A 21,024-nucleotide genomic window follows, 5' to 3' on the forward strand; every position below is an offset into this window, starting at 1 on the left:
TTGGCAGGGGCACAAAAAAATGAATTATGGGTCTTGGGCTTTAACCGGTTCACGTGATTTGTATTTTAAACCTAATTATTCTTAATCAAATTTTAAACATGCAAAATTAATAGAATCGGCATAGCACTAATTAACAAGGAAATCTAACATATTGGTGAAACATTGACAGCAAATAATAAATTAAGAAACTGAATAAAATGATGGTAACATAGGTAGGAGTGTCAACCGGTCGGGTTTGACCAGAAGCTGACCCGTACCAAACCCTATCGGATTAGGGTTTGGTGATAAATAAGGCCTGATTAGAATCCGGGTAGCCATTAATATATGGAACCAGGTATGGTTTGTGAAATTTCATACCAGGAGTCTGGCCCAACCCCACCATTGTAATTATGTTAATTCATCCCTTAGCTTTTTATTTTTTAAGAAAATTATGATCTTAAGGAAACCTAATGAAAATAGGAAACCAATTGAAAATAGCCCATGCTAAGCAAAATGGTCTGAACCGGTTCTAATAGTGTTGGATCTCAGCGGGTTCGGATTTGGAACGGTTCAAGTAGGAAACGTGTTTGAGTATGTTGTTGGTTCGGGTATGTAACCGGTTTAAGTATATATCGGGTTTGGGTTCAGGGTGATCATATATTATATGAGACTATTTGGGGTCCGGTTTTGAAAAAATGGGTTCAGTCCAAGACCACAAGACCCGCCCGTCTAGTGACCAAGGCCCCACCCCACTATGCCAACCCCACTTGGGGGAAAGAAGAAAGATACAGATAGGGCTATCAATAGGGCTGCAAATGAATAAGTTATCGTCCGGATTCTCCCTAATCCGAACCTGAACGCAAATATTGTGCAGTTGATTTGAATATGCAGTCATATCCGAATAAGAACTTAAGATTGAATCCAGATGCTAAGTATATGCTGTGATACTGGATCCAATCAAAGAAGAATGAAAAACATATCGAATTAGACACGAATTTGAACATATATCCCATATAGAACACTGATTTGAATCCTATCTGAATCTGTAAATATCCGATGTAGAACACTGATTTGAAACCTATCTGATCAATCTAAATCTGTAAATCCAAACCCAATCTGTATCCACAAATAAATAAATAAAAATCGGACCAAACCTGATCCAGTTGCACCCTTAGCTACCAGTGGGTGGGATGTAGGGGTGTCAATGGGTCGGGTTTGTCCCGGACCTGACCCATACCAAACCCTATAGGGTCTGGGTTTGGTAATAAATAAGATGGTCCGATTGGAATCTGGATCAGACCTGAAGGGTTCGACTAACATACGGAACCGGATATGCTTTGTGAAATCTCTTACCAGACCCGGGCCTAACCTGAGTTTCTACCAAGATCTGCAATTTTCAATGTAAAAAAGATTACAAAATATTATTTTGATGGGTATGGTCCAGGTCTGGTTCATGTAATCTTTATAGAATTCAGGTATGGTTTCTCTTATGCTGGGTCTGATTGAACCCAGATCCAGACTCAATACCAGCATCACAAATCTGATATGGGTCTGGTTTCACTTGGGTTCGAACCAAACCCGACCCCATGACACCCCTAGTGCCTTATGGTTAATTTTAAACTGGGCTTGGAAATTGTGTGAAATGAAAATAGCGTGTGGATTTGAAATTTGCAACAAGCTAGATTTGTTTCCGTGGGTCATAAATATGGGGCCCATATCTGAAAGACTGGTTCCAAGTCCACTGGATGCCCTACTTCGTGTTGCTCCACACCCCAGAATGGGAAAAATCCCAAACCTTGACAAAAAATAGAGAGCATTTTCATACAATTGCAACCAATGTCAAATTGTCAAGGTGATGCATATTGATTGATTCAAATGGCTCAAATGATAGAGCCATGAAATAGGACCCCGATATAAGGATGTCAGTGGATCAGATTTCATTTGATATCCCACCAAATCTTTCTAATGGGATTTGGTAAGCCAAAACCATATCTGATTATAGTTGAATGCGGATATGGTTTTGATATTTTTGCTACCGAATCTCATGGATATTCAAATTAGGTTACATGCAAAAAACTATATTCGATATGCACTTTTTACCATTTAAGCCCAAATCCCAATGCAAATACGTATAGCCAACATCTGATTAATTGGATCTGGTATTAGCTGCACCCAATCTGAATTCAAACCTTTTACACCCCTACCTCGATACTAAACGAACCCCCCCCATCTCAAAATTCGGACCTCCATCCCTGCACGGATTTGAATTTTAACCTCATTCCCTGTTTCATGTCCTCTATTCCCGGTCCAAACCGAGCGTGGTGGGGCGGGGGCTCATTTCACCTTGGTCCATTGCCATCCCTTAGTAGGGATGGCAGTGGACCGGAGAAAACGGGGCCCCGCCTCGCCCCGTTTGGACTGGGGATGAAGGGCATGAAACGGGGATGAAGGTTAAAATTCATCCCCGCGCGGGGATGGACTTACACTTTCCCCCGCCCCGCCCCGTTTGGACCGGGGATGAAGGTTAAAATTCATCCCCGTGCGGGGATGGACTTACACTTTCCCCCGCCCCGCCCCGCCCCATCCCCATTAATAATATTACTAAAATACCCTAACCTAAGTAATAAAATTAAAAAAAAAATCACACATATATACTAACTAACCCTAAATCGTATTAATAAAAAAATGGAGTCAATCCCCGACTCGTCGCCCAGAGAGAGAGAGAGAGAGAGAGAACGTGAGTCTCCCTTTGCCGCATTCGCCTTCTCCTCTCTGCGAAAAAGAAGAAAGGGAGGCGTTCGCTTCTCGTGATGGATCGCCCCCTCTTCCTGCCGAGGAAAAGGAGTTTCCTCTTTTCTTTGTGGAGTTTTCATCGTCGACGATAACCGATCTAGCTAGGTTTTGGACTTCTTTTACAGGTACAATTTTTCTTTTTCTTCTTTTTGTGATTGTTATTATATATATTCTGTGTATTTTTTGGTTATTTGTTTTGTGAATTTCTGATTTGGTATATGGAATGAGGTTTTGAGAGGAATTAGGATGTTTTGAGGGGGTTTTAGGATTTTGATTTCTGTATGGGATGGTGTTTTGGCGAGGGTGGGGACGGGGCCAGGACCAGGGACGGGATGGGGATGGGGATGGGGACAATTATGTTGAGACGGGGCAGGGGTGGAGGTCCAAAGTCCCCCCGGCCACGGGGGATGGATCGGGGATGAAGGTTAAATTTTTGAGACGGAGCGGGGGTGGAGACCTTGTCTCCCGCCCCCGCCCCGGTCCACTGCCATCCCTATCCCTTAGAAGGATTGGTGACGGGGCGGGGTAAAGCCTAAGTCGATCTCCGCCTCCATCTCCACATGGGTTTTGATTTTAACCTTCATACCCGCCTGCATCCGCGTTCCATGTCCTCCATTCCCGGTCCAAACCGGACAAGGAGGGGCAGGGCCCGTTCCCCCCCCTTCCACTGTCATCCCTGTTCAAAGGTGGGCCATGTAAGGCAGGGTGCTCATGGACCCTACCCTAGATTTTGCTCACTAGAGGGCAGATCCAGGTCCATCAAGTGGCCCGGTTTTCCGTGAAGGTTCCTTGTCATAAAAAAAAGAAAACAAAAAGAAAAAAACAAATGATGCTGGTTGTCCAAGTGAAGATAGATCCACATGTTTTGGTAAACTATCATCTGTGAGGTGGGCATTGGTTGCTTTCTGTCATGTATCACTTTTTTTTTTGGTTCTAATGTGATCTAAATAAGAAAATATCATGATAAGAAAAACCAACTCGCTCACCGATGGTAAAATATCATAAATCTTTATATAATATATTGTTTAAAATAAGCGGGTGTAAAATTAGCGTGCATGATCCATTTCAGATATGGATAGAGCAAATCCATCAATAGCTATGACACACTAACCGCTTCTCTAAATGCAGTTGTTGTTGGACCAACAACCATACAGCTATGAGCTGACACTGCAACAAATTTAGATAAAATACAAATACTTTATATGAATGTCATAACTAAGTAGCTATTTGAATATAAATGACAATAAAGGTTGGATTATCGTGGTTGTGGCAGGTAAGGCTGGGTGGTTGTGTCCTCAACTCGGAGTTTTACCTCTCATGGAGGCGGGGGACCTGGTTCTGGGTGAGGGTTTTTCTTTGTCATAAAATATAAATATAGGTTAAATTAGCTAAAAGATCTAAAAGAAGAATGATATAAGGGAATTCTCTTTAGAGGGCTTAGTGTATCATAAAAAAAAAAACTCTCTTTGGAAGTGTGCATAAAGACCCCATGGTGAAGATTCATGAATCATGCTCCATCTGAATTGCCCCAAATGGGTTTGGCTTAGTAGAATGGGGCCTAAGCTGCTAGGCAGGCAGTCTAGGTTCAAATCTCATGGGTGTCATTTCTTGCGCAAGCCGAAGCGTGCCGACTCTCTTAGGGCAAGAGGCAAGCTCACGGAGTTTTACGCTGTCAGAACAGTGATCATAAGTACGGCAGGCAGAGCCGGTGTAGGTCTATGATCCTAAGAGCAGTTTATCCTTGTAAATATTAAAACAAAAACGCTCTCTTTGAGTAGTTGCTTAACATGTCATATTAACAAGAAAGAAATCTCAATAACAAGCAAATGAAAAGTTAATATTCCAAGTTTTTTTATAGGCAAACAACATTCTATACAAGTTATAGAAGTTTGGGAAAATTCTATTTAGGGCCAATCTTTTGCCCCTAATTTCAAAAATAAGCCTCACGTTTCTGTTCTTCTTGAAATAGATCTCTATTTTCCTGGCAACTGCCAAACAGAGGCCTACCATTATTATTGACTGATTGTGCATTAACTCATGTTAAAACATAAACTTTTTTATGACGATAAATAAATATTTTAAAATTTTAAAAGACAATACAGGAAACAAAAAAAAAAGTCACGTTTTTCAAGATGATTGATATTGACCTAAGGTCACTATTTGACAGTTTTGAGGAAACTTGTGGCCAATTTCTATAATTTTACAGACGACTACCTTTATTATTGTGTATTAACTCAGGTTAAAACATAAACCTTCCTAATCAAATGTTTAAAATATTTACTTTTTTTTATGAGGATGAGTAAGTGTTTTTTTAATTTCAAAGGACAATACAAGAAACCAAAAAAAGACACGTTTTTCAAGATGATGGATATTGACTTAAGGTCCCTATTTAACACTTTTGAGGAAACCTGTGACCAATTTCTAGAATTTCAGAAAAATATAGCCAATGTTTGAAATCAGGAGCAAAAGCTTGGAGTTTAAATGGAATTTTCTAGAAGTTTTTATTGGGGTACAATGAGTGCAAACCCTACTCACACAAAAACTTTTATGGCATTCTATGCTTAGCACTTTAACTTTAATTTACAGGTGCAAGCGGGTCGGATCTTTATCTGATTCCAAACCGACTGGCAAAAATTTGGGGGTGATACTGTCTATAAAAATTGGTTCCCTTTAAAAAAGGATCAGATTTAGAACAAATGATTTCGGGTTCAGTAGGATCTGGGTCGGAATTGAATAAATGAATAGGTGTGTAACCAAGTTGGACCCAATTCTGACCTGAACCATTTTATACATTTTATGGGAAAACCTATAGGTTGACTCGTTTCCTGTGGATCCAGTGTTAAAGTGGGTCGGATCGCATCCAGATGCAAAACCATGTCTTTTGAGTTGCTTCCAGATCTACAACTGGATCAATCATGATAAGAGTGTAAGGTCAGCCCAAGTCCAATACGTTTGCAACCCTAACCAAATCTTGACATGCTGAACGTAACCTCAAAATAACGTGAAAATCAAGTCCAAACATTTTGGGGATCACCCGCGTGGCCAGCGGGGTGGTTGTGAGGATGCTGAGTTGAAGGCACCATATCAAACCCACTGGCACACAATGTGTGTCAGTTGCTTCTGAAGGTGGATAGCGTAAGGCACGGTGGTCATGGGGCTCCACCCGGGGTTTTCCTTGCTTCAGCAAGGGTTCCTTGTCATTAAAAAAAACATTTCATGCAGCTGGTTACATGAAACTATGGCCAATCACGTTCTTGGGAAATATCAGTATATATAAAAATATAAATAATATTAAAAAACCAAAAAAAATTGTGTTAATATATGATAAAATCAGGATAATTTTCAAATGAGATACTTTGCAGATACGATTTTTTTTTGTGTAGCAAACTTCTGACTTACACGTGGCAGGAGATGGCTCCTGGGCTTGTTTTGCGCGAGCACGACAATTCAACCCTTTGTTTCCAAGATCATAGCTGGTGAGAAGATATCATTTTCCACATTTTCCGCGCTGATTTCAAATTGGAAGGCAACGGAGCAGAGAAGGAAAAATGATAAAGGAAGGAGTTTGAATTGTGATCCTTGAAGGGAAAGCAAGCTTCACATCTGTTAGATAGCAGCCACCATCCCTCATTTTCAGCCTTGTAATTCAAGCAAAAACTCAGTACTCAATAGCCCCCCACCTTTGTCCTGTCCCCCTTGTGCTCATCTTCACGTTTTTCTCAACTACCCTCACAATCCATGTAGTGGATTACAGTCTCCTAATATTCTCTCAACCTCAACTCGAGTACCCACATTCTATTTCCAGAGATAATCGATGGATTTGATCCCCATTGAAGAAAAAATGAGGAATTCAATGATGATTGAGTCCTCATGTGGGTACCTTCTGCAAGAATTGAAGGTTGATTATTTTCTCACATAACAAAGTTACTCTGTGGTTGGGGTGATGATTTTTCTCATCGTGTTTGTGCTTTTTTGGAGTTCTTAAAATGTTGGGTTTTTTATTCTGTGGTTCTGTTCTTTCATCATTTGGAGTAGATGATATGGGATGAAGTTGGGGAAGAGCAGATAGAAAGAGAGAAGGTTCTGCTTGAATTAGAGCAGGAGTGTCGAGAGATTTACCGAAGGAAGGTGGAGAGTGCAAACATTGTTAGAGCTCGTTCGCACCAATTGCTGGCTGACTCTGAGGCTGAATTCACCAACCTTCTTGTGTCCTTGGGAGAAAGATCTTTCGCTGGTCGAGTGAGATTTGTTTCTGCAGATTTTTCCTTTTAAAGCTTATATGGTCTCTCATTCATAATTCATATTTGATTCCTGTCTTATAAGAGAGAAAATGATGCAGATGGGGACAGAACCAACATGGGTCCAAGAGACCTGTTTGATCCATTTTTTGTATTCGGCTTTTTTTATATGTATTTTCCCATTTAATCTGAATCTTGGATCCATGTGGAATCCATACTTGTGGTTTCCAGGGTTTCTTCTTTATCGTTAGGGCCCTTTTTATATCATTTCTTCTCAAGTCCGAATTGTGAACCTTGGATTTGATAACCAAGATCTTTTGCCCAAAGGTCGGGCAAAAGAATCATGTAAATATAATATGTATCTAGGATTCTCAAAAAGTGATCTCAGATTCTTTGTTTGATTGCCTCAAATCTAATGGTCGATCTCACGTCATTTTAAAGTCTGTTTTTTGTAAACTCAATTCAGAAGGGTGATGTTTTTTGTTTCTGAAACTTGATGAGAATCTTGATTCTTTCCTGTATGCTTTTAATACTTTTTATATGTCCTCTTACTTTTTTTCATGCTTTTTATGTGTTTTCTCTCATGCCTCTCACTCACTTTTCATGTGCTCTTTCTAAATTGCTATCATCATTTTTAGATTTTTGACAAAAATTTGATTTTTATTCTAAATATTTAAGAAATTAATAATAATAACTTTTTTTAGTTTTTATTCTATTCTCATTTTGCTTTTAATTCGATTCTCATATCACTTCCTTTTCATTTCTCATTTTATTTTCAAATTGATTCTACTTCTGGCTTTCTATAAAATTTAAAATGCTGGGCTTCTCGTTTATAGCTTCTGCTTCTCATATCTTATATTTTTTTCAGCAGAATTTTAGTGATTGTATAATAACTGAGAGAAATCATAAATCATAATTTGCCCACAAGGACTCAGCACACAACTCTTGACCCATAATGAGACATCTTAACCATAATGGTGGTTTCTCCCAATTATCCAACGGCTGCATTTTTTTATGAAGCTCCACTGCTGACCATCCATCTCATCATTTCTAGAGATAAAAAATGCACCCATCTCGAGAAATGCTGAGATGGATGGTTGTCAGGCAGTATAATTGAAGTATATAAAAAAAAAGCATCGTAAACGTTTTCTATGCAACTCCACTGCTGACCATCCATCTCAACATTTGTCCAGATGAAAAATGCACCCATCTCGAGAAATGCCAAGATGGATGGTTGTCAGGCAATATAATGTGAAGTATATAAAAAAAAAACACATCATTGACCTGCAGAATCCTGCTTTGGTACTGCATCAGAATTCCTGTGACTTATTGTAGAGTTTTTATTTGGGTAGCCATTGAAATTGGTTGGAACACTCAAGCAACAGCTCGAGTCCATCACGCCCGCCCTGCACGAAATGCGGAAGGTGAGGAATGACAGAGTCAAGCAATTTCAGGATGTTCAAAACCAAATTCAGAGGCTTTCAGCAGAAATGTCTGGAAATGCAGAACCAGAAGCTCTACAAGAACGGGATATCAACCAAAATGACCTCACCCTGAAAAGACTTGAAGAGTACAATACTGAGCTGCAGCGTCTCCACAGGGAAAAGGTAACATCAGGGTATTCCGTGGTTGCCGTTGATCTCGAGATGAACGACATCCAAAACCTGTACGAATGAGATGCCTATGAGCCCCACTATTGTTTTTTTTAGTTCGTGTTTTGGATGGACGGCATCTGAATGGTTTAAAATGAACGGCTCACAGTGAGCTTGTTCACTGCTTTGATGGGTGTCATTCATTTTTAAGGTGCAGTAGTTTGTCTTTCTAGTGATACCATGCGTTCTGATGTAAAACTGTGTTCTCCTTATGACAGAATGACAGACTCAGGAAAGTTGATGAGTACTTGAGGTCTGTAAATAGCCTCTGTGCTACTATTGGAATGGATTCTTCTAGTTCCATTGCGGGCATTCATCAGAGTTTGGATGGTTCATCTGGACCGCAGTCCAAGAACATAAGTAGTGCTACTTTGGCCAAATTGAATGACACGGTAGAGCGGCTGAGAGAAGAGAAGCAGAAAAGGCTTGAGAAGGTGAGTTTTTTTTTTTTTAATTTACAACCCCAAAAGATGGCACCCCTCACGAAGGGAAGCAGATCAGGTCATGCTCAACATGAGCGTTTTTGCTCATGCCAGCATCGTGGCCGTCCGTTTTGTATTTTGAAAGGCTAAAAAAGTCAATAAAACAGTTATATGCTACGTGGCATTCATCCAAAATACAAACAGACAGCCACGATGTTGGCATGCACACACGAAATTGAAATTTCAAAAATGTTTTAACCGAGAATTTATTATGCCAGAGACGTGAATGTAAAATCATTGTTCGCCAATTCAAGGCATTCAAATGCCTGTTTTGACCAGTGTTGTCAGTATCGGTGCCCCGAATCGGCCGTATCATCAGAAAATCGATACGGTACTGACCTGAAATAGCTTAAATTATTTTTTTATATTATTTTAATGGATTTAACACATGTCACGGTCTGATTGACATGTAATATTTTTTAATTGTTTTTTTTTTGGCCGATTGAGAACGATTCACTCGAGAATCGTATGGACAGATTCACCTGAATCATTGGCCAAATGATACAGGTCCGATTCCTAAATTGACAACATTGCTTTTGACAATTACCTCTTTCTTTCTCTAACTAAAGTTGAAAAAGCTGTAACTATGCATTTGTTGGTTTTTCTTCCTACAGCTTAAAAAACTGGGGAGAACATTGAGAAATTTGTGGGGTCTAATGGACACCCCAATTGAGGAGCAGCGCTTATTTGCTCATGTAACAGAAATCTTGTTGGTCCCACCATCAGTATCTGACATATCAAATCCTGGAAGCCTTGCCCTTGAAGTGATTCATAAGGTCCAAATTATCTAGTATAGCAATTCCAGCAGAGTTTGCTTTCAATCAATTTCTTTATGCATCAATACTCACTCAAATTATTTGGACGCTTTGCCGATACTAACCCTTTTGATTCTACTTAGGCTGAGGCTGAGGTTGAGAGACTGGATCAATTGAAGGCTACCAAGATGAAGGTGGTCTTCCACATGAAACGCATGGAGATTGAGGAAATATGTAAGAAGAGTCGCATGGAAGTTACCTCACTATCAGAGATGGACGAGTTGGTCAGTCTTATAAATGCTGGTATGCTGTATCTTTCTTTCTACCTTCCTGAGGGGAACTATTTGTCCGAGCACAAAAAATCCGGGATAAGATAAATACTCGGACTCCTTGGGATCCGACTATTAGTCCCCAATGGGACAAACGGTCCTGCCCTTTAAAAAAAGGACAAATAATTCCATGTTTCCATTGGTGTTGGGTCGGGTGTCAATGGGTTGGGTTTGACACAATCAGTACCAAACCCTATAGGGTCAGGGTTGATACATAAGAAGGTCCGATTAGAATCTGGCTTGAACCCAAAGGATCCGATTAATATATGGAGCCAGGCATGATTAGTGAAGTTTCATACCAGACACAGACCTGACCTGTTCCAATTAAGATCCACAAATTTTCAATGAAAGGAAAAAGATAAAAATATTATTTTATCATGTATGGTCCAGGTTTGGTTCACTTAACCATTATAGGATCAGGGTATGGTTTCTCTTATGATGGGTCCAGCTGGACCCAGGTCCAGATCCATAACCATAATGTCAAATCAGGTGTGGGTCTGGTTCCACCTGAGTCCGAACCAAACCCTACCCATTGACACAAAGCCTAGTGCTGGGCATAGTGACAAACCTTAAAAGCGGCAAAATCTCGGTTTTCAAAAACTCGCGAGAATTTGAAAAAAAATCATAAATCTCGCATTTTTTTTCTGCAAAATCTCGGCAATAAAAAAATAAATTAAAAAATATAAAAAAAATCTTTTTATAAGAAAATATTAATAAAATTTATTTAAAATTAAAAATACATAGTTTTTTTATGATAAGTAGCAGTTTAAAATGCAAATATCACATTTAAATCATGGTATTTATGTTTTTCATAAATCTTGCGATATTTTGAAAATCTCGCAAGAAATTGCCGTTTTAAACTTTCAGGCAATTTCTCGCGATATTTGTCACTATGGCGCTGGGACAACATGTGGGCCCCAACCAACAAGTCTGACAGCCGAGCCCCGCACCAACTACACTAACCTAGGGATGGCAGTGGGGCGGGGCGGGGCGGGGCGGGGGACAAGGTTTCCACCCCCGCCCCGCCTCAAAATTTTATCCTCCACCCCCGCCCCGCCTCCGCGGCGGGGATGGATTTTATCCTCCACCCCCGCCTTCATCCCCGTTTCATGTCCTCCACCCCCGCCCCGTCCCCGTCCCCGTCCCCGCCCCGTCCCCGCCCCGTCCCCGTCCCGACCCCGCCCCCGTCCCCGACCCCGCGGGATGAGCGTGCTCGTCACCGGCGCCGCTGGCTTTGTCGGCACCCACGTCTCGCTCGCCCTCCGGAAGCGCGGTGACGGTGTCGTCGGCCTCGACATTCGACAACTTCAACGACTACTACGACCCCTCGCTCAAGAAGGCCCGCCGTCGAATCCTCGGCGACCACGGCGTCTTCGTCATCGCCGGCGACATCAACGACGCCCGGCTCCTGGCCAAGCTCTTCGACCTCGTCGCCTTCACCCACGTGATGCACCTCGCCGCCCAGACCGGAGTCCGGTACGCTATCGAGAACCCTGCGTCCTACGTGCACAGTAACGTCGCCCGGCTCCAGGGTTAGGAAATTAGGGAAGGGAGTTAGGGTTAGTAAACAGTTCATCTGAGTTGGGGGCGGGGATGGGGCGGGGCCGGGACGGGGATGGGCCGGGGGCGGGGCGGGGATGGGCCGGGGCGGGGCCGGGGCGGGGATGGGGCGGGGCGGGGCGGGGCGGGGGAACGTGCCAGTCCATCCCCGCCTCCACCCCCGGACGGGGATGGATTTTAACCTTCATCCCCGCCTCCATCCCCGTTTCATACCCTTCATCCCCGGTCCAAACGGGGCGAGGCGGGGCGGGGCCCCGCTTTCCCCCGGTCCACTGCCATCCCTACACTAACCCTTTCACGGCGTATTAGTAATTTGCTTGTGGGGACAAGTTAGTGCAGAAAAAAAAAATCTGTACCATGCACTGACCTCATACTCTTACCAAAGGGGAGATAGACTATGCCCATCTCCTCTCAAGCATGGACGAGGAGATCTCTAAAGCCAAAGAGGAGGCCTACAGCAGAAGGGACGTCATGGAGAAGGTTGAGAAATGGACGGCTGCCTGTGAAGAAGAAAGATGGTTAGAAGAATACAACAAGGTCATATGATTTCTTTCACAACTGACATATCATGAGGCATCATATATCCTGTTAGCAAGTTTGATCTCACTGAACTTTTATTGGCTTCTACAGGACTATAACAGGTACACTGCGAGTAGAGGTGCTCATAAAAATTTGAAGCGGGCTGAGCGCGCCAGGATTATCGTCAACAAAATTCCAGGTAGTTAAAAGCTGAATATACATTTTTAGTGAATAAAAAAAGGGCGATAGCGTCTGATCGCATTTTGTGCAGCTTTGGTGGAAATGTTGATCGCCAAGACTAGAAGTTGGGAAGCTGAAAGGAACAAAGTCTTCTTGTATGAAGATGTGAGTATTCTAGGAACTACACTTTCTACTTTCAATAGCCAGAGAGAGAGAGAGAGAGAGAGAGAGAGAGAGAGAGATTCATCACTTGCAACTCTAGGAATCCCCGACGCTGACCTGAACAGAGACTGTAAGTATGGCAGGCTGAGCCAGCACAGCTAGGTCTCTGTGCCTGGAGCGGTTTCTCCGAGTAAAAAAAACCTCTAAGAATGCCCTCCTTTTGCAGGTACCGCTATTGGAACTACTGGATGAGTACAGCTTATTAAGGCAGGAAAAAGAACATGAGAAACAAAGGCAAAGGGCAAGTAGATCTGAACTGAATGGCAGACAGAGATGGGGTTCTAGACCAGCTTCACATATTTCTCAACTAGGAACAGCTGATATAAGATTTTCATTTTTCACAGGAGAAGAAGAAGGTTCAGAGCCAAGTAATAGATTACAAGGATAATCTATTCTCAACACGCCCAAGCTCTAGCAGCAGCCGACTTTCAACAGGATACTTGAACACAAGTTTTGGTAGCAAACCACCTGTGAACAGAAGACTTTCCACAGGAATGAATTCAACAAGCCAAGGCATGTCCCTCGTTAGAGAAGGCAGTAAGTTACGAAGACAAAGGATTCCAATGCAGTTGAGTTACAATTCTGATGTCATGGACGACTCCGCATCCCAAATTTCTGCAACATTTTCGGGCCCATTGTCTCCGTGAAATTCTACAAACGCCATGACATCTGCCAGTAAAACTTCAAGATTGCATCACTTCAATACACATGCACATACACAATTAAGAGCTGGAAAGAAATCAACCCAGTTTATCTTGGTTTAAGTCTAATTTGTAATAAATATTCATTGACAAAGAAATGTTTCTGTGCAAGGAATTTATCCAGTTATGCACATGATAAATAGACATGACAACGAACACAAACTCTGAGTTCTTTCCTTTTTTCTTGAGGAACTCGTGCATTTATTACAACATTGTTCAGACTTTGTGAAATATTTAAGAAAAATCTACATCCTTGTCCACCAATGGGTGTGTCAACCGCCACCTGACTCGGACATTGCTCCTCTTGTTGTGGTACAGAACCTGTTAAACACAATTTAAAGATAGTAACAAATGGGTGAGAGCAGCCTTAGATATTTATCTTCAGTTCCTGGTTCTTGCACACCTTACCAAAACAAAAAGGAAAAAAAAAACTTACACATGATCCAAAATACTAGGAAATAGAAACCTCACCATCTTGCACTAAGCCTACATATTTTTATTCCCATTATTATGTCTCGATTGTCCCACTCTGAGGAAATAGATTTATGTGCATCAATTCCAAGTTGGTTTTCAAAGAGAGCCACCCAAAACCTTTTATAAAACCTTCCATCAAAATTATTTCAATAATTTGAAATAATTTTCTGAGCATTCATGTGTAATGATGTTTAGCAAAAGCCCATACTGCATCTACAGAGTGAGGTTACAAAAATTGGACTTTCAAATGAATAATATAGATTTTCAACATGAAACTATTGGATCGATCTTCTAAATCATTTTATCATAAAGCAAAAGACGTAAATTTCTGATCCTTTTGATATGTTATCATGTATATAAAAGTTTTCCTGTGACAGAAACATGGTAGAAAAGAGGCTAAACCATGGTCATCAGACTAGGAAGCGAAAGCGGGAAACGAAACGAGAAGCGAGGTATTTTAAATTTAAAAGATGCGAGAAGCAAGGAATCAATTTAAAAGGAAAAATAGGAATAAAAAAAAGGTGATATGAGATTGAATGGGAAGCGAAATATTAATCGAACGAGAAGGAAACAAAAACTAAAATGAAAATGAGGATTCTTAAACTTCATGATTTTGTAGTGAAATAATTAAATTCTTCTCAAAATTTAAAAATGATGATTGCCAAGTTTGAGAAAGTACACGGGAAGTGAGTGGGAAGCATGAAAGGAAGCACATGAAAAACATGAAAAGAAGCACGATAGAAGCGCATAGGAAGCAGAAAAAAAAATGTGAGAAGCATAGGGATAAATGAGGGAGAATCGAGATTCCCATCAAGTTTCAGAAGCGAGTTTCGCACTTCTGAAGCAAGTTTCTAAGAAGCGTACTCCCCACCTATCTATGATGCTTCCAGTAACTCTGGGCTAAACTGTAATTTTTCTGCTCTTATTAACAGGCAATCTTGCATACAGTTAGCAAAATAAAAATGGAGGGATTATGCAGCGTTAATATATTCTTACAGTACACTTTGGTCAGAATAGATTTCATCATTCAAAACTTTGACTAGCACCTGGAATATGTCCAGCATGGCCTACTTATTACCTCTGTACTCTGTGGTACATTAATGTTGACTCCAATACGATATGTAATGCAATTTCTAGCCCTCAACTACAGTTTAATTTGACTAATATGCAGTTGACAATTTACTCTTCATAAATGAAACTTACAACTGATTTGCTATGATAAACGTCGTCAAAATGATAATTAGAGTCAATAGACAATGTTGAACATATCTCAAGGTTACATCTAGCTTTTAATGATAAGATTTAACATAACGAAAGTGTGGAAAAGATAGTGTAATGACTCAAGAATACCAATGGATTACTCAAAATAACAATAGTAAACAAGAAAGAGCTTACCATTTCCCATTCTGTTCAGCCAACAAGAATTGGGTGCTTTTGCTTTTCCAGAGACAAAATAGGAAAGAAAAGCTTAAACCATTTTTTACCCATGCAAATCATACTGCTTATTGTGCGACATTTTACAGTTTTTAAGGATGCCATGATGATAAATGGAAACCTAACTTCCTCCCACAAGCTTTGGCAGTGTTTCAAGAAAGGAAGCGTTACACATGGACGTACTCCACTGGTCCAAGCAACAAACTACGAGGATAATGGAGTTCAGTAAAAAAGACTTGAAAGGAAACATAAAAAAGTCAATTCCAGCATATATATAGCGAGAGAGAAAGTTGGGGTATGAACCTATACTTGAGTATATCGAACAGCTAATAAAACCCAAACTGCCAAACATTTGAATTTGGGTTTTAAACTTATATCCAATCCAAATGAAGTTTGTCACAGTTAAAGCTGCCTTTCCACGGAACAAATAGAACATGAAAATGTGGATTATGATTTATGACCACTTGGAGCAAAATGAACATAACTTATCTAGCAGGATCTCAGATATTGTGACTCATTTTGATATATAAGGAAATGAAACCCTCCCTTCAGACACGACTGGAAGGTACTTTTAGTTTTATCACAACTTTTTTGAGAGGAATCCCTTAAAAACCTTGTAATAGACATTCACTTAGTGCACCCTACGATACCCACCACCAGCTAAGACAAAGCATCAGTTTCTAAGACTGCTATTGAATGCTATAATCTCACACCTGCATTTACATGCATGTGCGTGTGCATACATAATCTATGCACATGTATGTTGGGAATGTGTTCAGGATCAAATTTTAAACCAAAAATAGATGTCTTTTAGATGACTAAAAACCCTAATTTTCAGATAATACACCAGATTAAATGAGCTACCCCTTGTTTTATATGAACTTTCCATGCACATGCACCAAAATAAGAATGGCAAAAAGAAGATTTCATAATCAGTTGAATCCAACTCAACCTCGTCCTTAGTGTCAACCGCATTCAAAACTTCTTCAGAAGATATAAAGCCTATATCATGCATATCATAGCCCAGACAACATGCAACTTACCACTTTTTGGTCATCTCCCCCACTGCACAGATACGCATCATTTGGAGCTACAGCAACCTAAAATTTAATTTTTCAATGATGAAAAATCACAATCTTGTGCAAAAGATATCCACTGACATAGATTAGAGAAAATGACAACAAATAAAAACAATTTTCAACTCACAGTATTAGCACACCGAGTATGGTTGATCATGTATCTTATGCATGGCTGACCAAGGGAGACATCCCACATGGCAATACTGTGTTGAGCAAATGACACTCAGAACTTTGGCAGTTAAACAAAACAAAACAACCTTTACAACAGTGAAGATAAGCTATATTATTACCTCCCATTGCCACTTGCAGTCACCAAAATAGGCTCTTTATTTAGCCAGCGAGCATCATTTACACCTTGGTCCCCCACATCAACAAATCTGGAAATTAATCGTTTTTCAATGAAAGACAAACTTCATGAATGTGAACTAAAACATAATTTCAAGATGTGAGCCAAACAAGTACATGTAGAATTTATCACAAACGATCAAGCCTTTTCTCTGTCACTTAAAGCAGCAAAACACACATTTAACAAACTGGCAGCGCAAATGTGTGCATGTAGCATTTATCACAAATGATCAAGCCTTTTCTCTGCCACTTAAAGTAGCAAAACATATGTTTAACAAACCGTCAGCACAAATGTGTGAATGTAACATTTATCACAAATGATCAAGCCTTTTCTCTGCCACTTAAAGTAGAAAAACATATGTTTAACAAACTGGCAGCTATTTTAGCAAGTCCATATTGAATTGAAAGAGTTCTAATTATTGTTTTACATAGTTCCACCCACTAAAGGTTCTGGATGATTTGATTATTTGGCCTGTCATGTTTCTCACACCAGCCCTTGAGAACCAACATGTCTAATGTGCCTATCATCACTTGACATAACTGGACAAAAATATGGGCCCAACTGCATGACCGCTCCTGCAGCCACTATGTCACCAAAGATGCTTATGAGGTAAAAATACAAGCAGAGTGCTTAACCATTGGCCAGATGAGTATGATCTCCAACAATTATGAGTCTACCAAGCAATAGTCCAGTGTAAATGCAGGATCTGCGCCCATCCATGAATTGAGACTTAAGAAAGAGCTCACCACTATGAAAAAAGAAGCCATGCAAGTTTTCCAAACCTCATTGTTATGGTTTCAGAATCTACTAGGAAACCTCAGCATGCTACCCACTACAAGGTCAAGAGGGAGTTCACAATATTTAATATAGTCACTCTGTATGTTCAGGGGCAGCCATGTATGTCAACCATTGGCACCCTTTTTACCTGCCTGTAAGGTCCTTGAAAGCTTTTATTCTTGTTTAATGTATTTATAGTCATGTTGATCAATTATTTGTTCAAAAAGAACTGCAGCTTTTCTTTTATGCGAACAGGCATATCACAATTCACAAGTTGACAACAATAAAGCACAAGGAAATGGAAATAAAGCCAGGAATCAATAGTAAACCAAAACTGAAACTTAAAGGAGGTAATAGATGACAAAATTGAAGGCACTTGTAAGCGAACTATGTAAACAGCTTCAATAACAGCTTAAAGGACAACCAAAGATGCAGTCAAATTGATAACCATACACATCCATCAAGCATCAAGAAAATGATAGAAAGACTACTCAATATTAAGCATGTCCAACCCTTGAGGGTTGATTAAGCTTTCTAGTTCAGAACAGAAAACTCAATAATAATCATGTACAGTGTCTGAGGGTCGATTCAGTTTTCCAGTTCAGATTGGAAGGAGAAGAAAGAACAGAAGGACAAAAAAGAATTACCCTGGACGTTGGCCCGCATGTTCAACAGTTGGCATTGGCTTTCCATGGCTCAGGCAATGCAAAGGCCTCATAGAAGACAACTCATTCACAGGAAGAGGTCTTTCCAAAGGCATCTGCCCAGGGTTCATCGGAATAAGTCTGGTATCCCATATCAAAGTGTTATTAGCTGTACTTGATGCATGGAAATATGTACCACAGCTGCTAAATGAAACAGACGTCACCTGAAATATTCAATAAAGATGGTAAGCACAAATGAAGTTCCAGAGTTTGTAATACACTGATACCAATCAACTAATCACAAACTAATTTGTACAAGACCCCCAAAGCCCGTGACAAATATGTACTGGAAAGGAGAGACAACAGTATAAGTTAGACACTTCTGAGCAAATATGACAAGAACAAGAATGAACACATGAACTCGTGTTGTTTCTTTTATACAATCCATAAATGTAGAGGGACAAACATATAACAATTAAAAGTGTACAGGCATCATTATCTGAAACAATTAGCAACAATTTTTCCCACTATAACAACCAACCTCACAATTTGATCCCACAGAAAGACGGGATATTCCCCCACATGTCCTTATGTCAAACAGCCCAATAGTTCCATCCCCAGCACCTTTCACACATTAAAGATTTCAATAAACCATTAAACACAAGGAATCACTAAATTGTTATGCTAATGAAAGACAGGAAAAAATGAGAATAATGAGACACCTGTGATTATGGTATTGCTGCCTGGGTCTGTGTTCAATGAAGTGATGTACTGAAGCAACCAAAAGAAAAATGTTGACATAGAAAACAAGCAAAGAAAGTAAGATCCAGTGATAATACTTACAGAGTTACTTGCAGGGAAAGAAATGCAATTTTGAGGAGTTTCAATGTCCCACAACTGAACAAGAGCAGGACCTCCATATGAAGAATCACTACCACAAACAAGAAGGTTCTGACTGCAGAACTCCATTGCATCAATTGATGGCAAAACTTGACCACTTGTCCTATGGATGAAAAAGAAAGCAACCAAAACCAATCAAATACTCAAATGCAAACAGGAACAGGAAATCATGTTCTTGGGGAAGGCGGTAATAAGCAGAAAATATTTCATGAAAAGAGCCAAGAAAACTTAGATTGTCAGAAAGTTATGCAAACTAGACAAATTAACATTTTCAATAAAATTGATGAACAACTGACAGGGATCAGAGAGCCACATAAGCACTTAAAAGCAAAAAACCATAATCAACAAAAGTATAGAAACAGAAAGAAAAATAGAAAAAAAAATTGGATACAAGTATTGCTCAACCTCCCAATCCATTTTAATTTCTAAGAGAGATTGCAGAAGGTGATATTTCCAGGATCCTCAAGAACAACTATGTTTTTCTTGATCTTTCAAACCATATAAATCATGTTTTGGTATTCTAGAGTTATGGCTCTAATAAATAAAATTATAAAAATGAGTCAAGCATCTTATGTACAAAACCCATAATTAAAGCCATTCAAACAGCAGAACAGCACTAATGTTCTCAAGAACAACTCCAAGCATGGGGCGTTTGGGATTCTGTTACATTTTTTCAGCAATGCACTGAGGGATGGTGACACTAGGGCTTGTCCTTGGACCAATGAAGACTGAAGCCATGATTCAGTCAATGGGGTGTTTCACCTTTTCACATCATCAAGTATTTTCTAATACCTTTGTCATATAAAATGCACACAAAACATATGGCAATAATAGGAAAAACTCGAAAATAAAAAAGAATAAATATTGTACAATAACTTGCAACTGTTCTACAACACTGAATGAAACAAATCTTTTATTGCTATTTTAATTGCTCGAAATGGAAAATTTACATGTTCATTCTTTTGAAATTGAAATTCCAGATGCAGAAAGGATTCAGAAAGAAATGAACATTGATAGATAGAAAAAAATCTTAATAAATCTATGTTACACATTTTTTATAACTCATATCTATTTGCACAGCCAATCAAGCGATAAATTTTATATGATTTACCAAAGTTTCTTGATAATTGTCAAAATAATGCCAATATGGAACTGAATAAGAAAAGCCACAGAAATGCAGGCTGCAGAACATACAGTTTTAGGAAGGAGATTTACTAGAAGATAGTCCATTGCTGATAGACAAAAGAACTAGGATTCATAAAATAAACTCTAACGATAAGTTGAAAGAAATACAGCCACACAGGCCTAAATGGACTGGGAAGAAGAGTGTTTTGGGCAGATCTAATTCAAGAAAAAGAAGAAATTAGTGTGGTCAAGCAAAGAATCTTAACTGAGTGGTACAAATTGGGCAACTTTGTCACAGAAACAAACATATTTTCCAGAACAGCCATTTGTGAAATGACAAGGGAAGCAGAACCAAGAAGCAAGCATTAAACAAAGTAGAAAATACTGTAAGCATGAAACAATAAGGATGCCTATTAAAGGCCAATTCAAAACATGAGGAACTAGATGGAGGTGCACATGAAACATCTGAAGCAAGCAAATGTGCTTGCTATGCAATTTCCTTATCTATCCATTTTAGTGAAACAAAAGAATGGGAAGCACATCCAATGCTCCTCTAGATCTTCCACCTATGCCGACCTTCAAATTTCTGTTACTACCTCATTGCTAGGAAACGTTCCTAGCTCTTAGATTTCAACTCCTCTGCCTACAACTATGATAATATCAACATGTACCAAACTAGAGTCTCTCGCTACATACTAGAAATTAGGGAAACATCAGAGACTCACAAAAGAAATAAAAAAAACAAGAATATTAGAATGTAAATCTTGAGATATATCTGCCGTTGTCACAATAGCATGAAGTAAACCATGATCCTAGATGAACAAAGCAATGTGTT

At 39.7% G+C, this 21,024-nt stretch overlaps 2 protein-coding genes across 5 annotated transcripts in view; one reads left to right on the forward strand and one right to left on the reverse strand.

Annotated features, from left to right (window-relative positions):
• Positions 1 to 6,586: 6,586 nt before the first annotated feature.
• LOC149840528 (65-kDa microtubule-associated protein 8-like) lies at positions 6,587 to 13,356 on the forward strand. The gene is made up of 11 exons (XM_090005087.1): positions 6,587 to 6,670; positions 6,808 to 7,011; positions 8,363 to 8,617; positions 8,881 to 9,096; positions 9,759 to 9,920; positions 10,043 to 10,202; positions 12,174 to 12,325; positions 12,419 to 12,506; positions 12,579 to 12,652; positions 12,876 to 12,950; positions 13,054 to 13,356. The coding sequence occupies exons 1-11, from the start codon at positions 6,587 to 6,589 to the stop codon at positions 13,354 to 13,356; spliced, it is 1,773 nt and encodes a 590-aa protein (XP_089861213.1).
• Positions 13,357 to 13,439: 83 nt separating this feature from the next.
• The window catches only part of LOC149840529 (uncharacterized), a 76,542-nt gene continuing 68,957 nt past the window's right edge, over positions 13,440 to 21,024 (reverse strand). For all 4 annotated transcript variants that reach the window (XM_090003189.1, XM_090003190.1, XM_090003191.1 and 1 more), the window contains exons 14-21: positions 19,008 to 19,167; positions 18,887 to 18,935; positions 18,706 to 18,788; positions 18,168 to 18,388; positions 16,688 to 16,774; positions 16,525 to 16,600; positions 16,362 to 16,418; positions 13,440 to 13,731 (exon numbers count right to left, since the gene is read on the reverse strand). In XM_090003189.1, coding sequence (XP_089859315.1) covers positions 13,645 to 13,731; positions 16,362 to 16,418; positions 16,525 to 16,600; positions 16,688 to 16,774; positions 18,168 to 18,388; positions 18,706 to 18,788; positions 18,887 to 18,935; positions 19,008 to 19,167 — 820 coding nt within the window. In that variant the 3' untranslated portion in view covers positions 13,440 to 13,644. The remainder of the gene's footprint in view (positions 13,732 to 16,361; positions 16,419 to 16,524; positions 16,601 to 16,687; positions 16,775 to 18,167; positions 18,389 to 18,705; positions 18,789 to 18,886; positions 18,936 to 19,007; positions 19,168 to 21,024) is intronic.

Source organism: Nuphar pumila, chromosome 4 (genome assembly GCF_984573655.1).
Source record: "Nuphar pumila chromosome 4, dmNupPumi1.hap1.1, whole genome shotgun sequence".
NCBI lineage: Eukaryota > Viridiplantae > Streptophyta > Magnoliopsida > Nymphaeales > Nymphaeaceae > Nuphar > Nuphar pumila.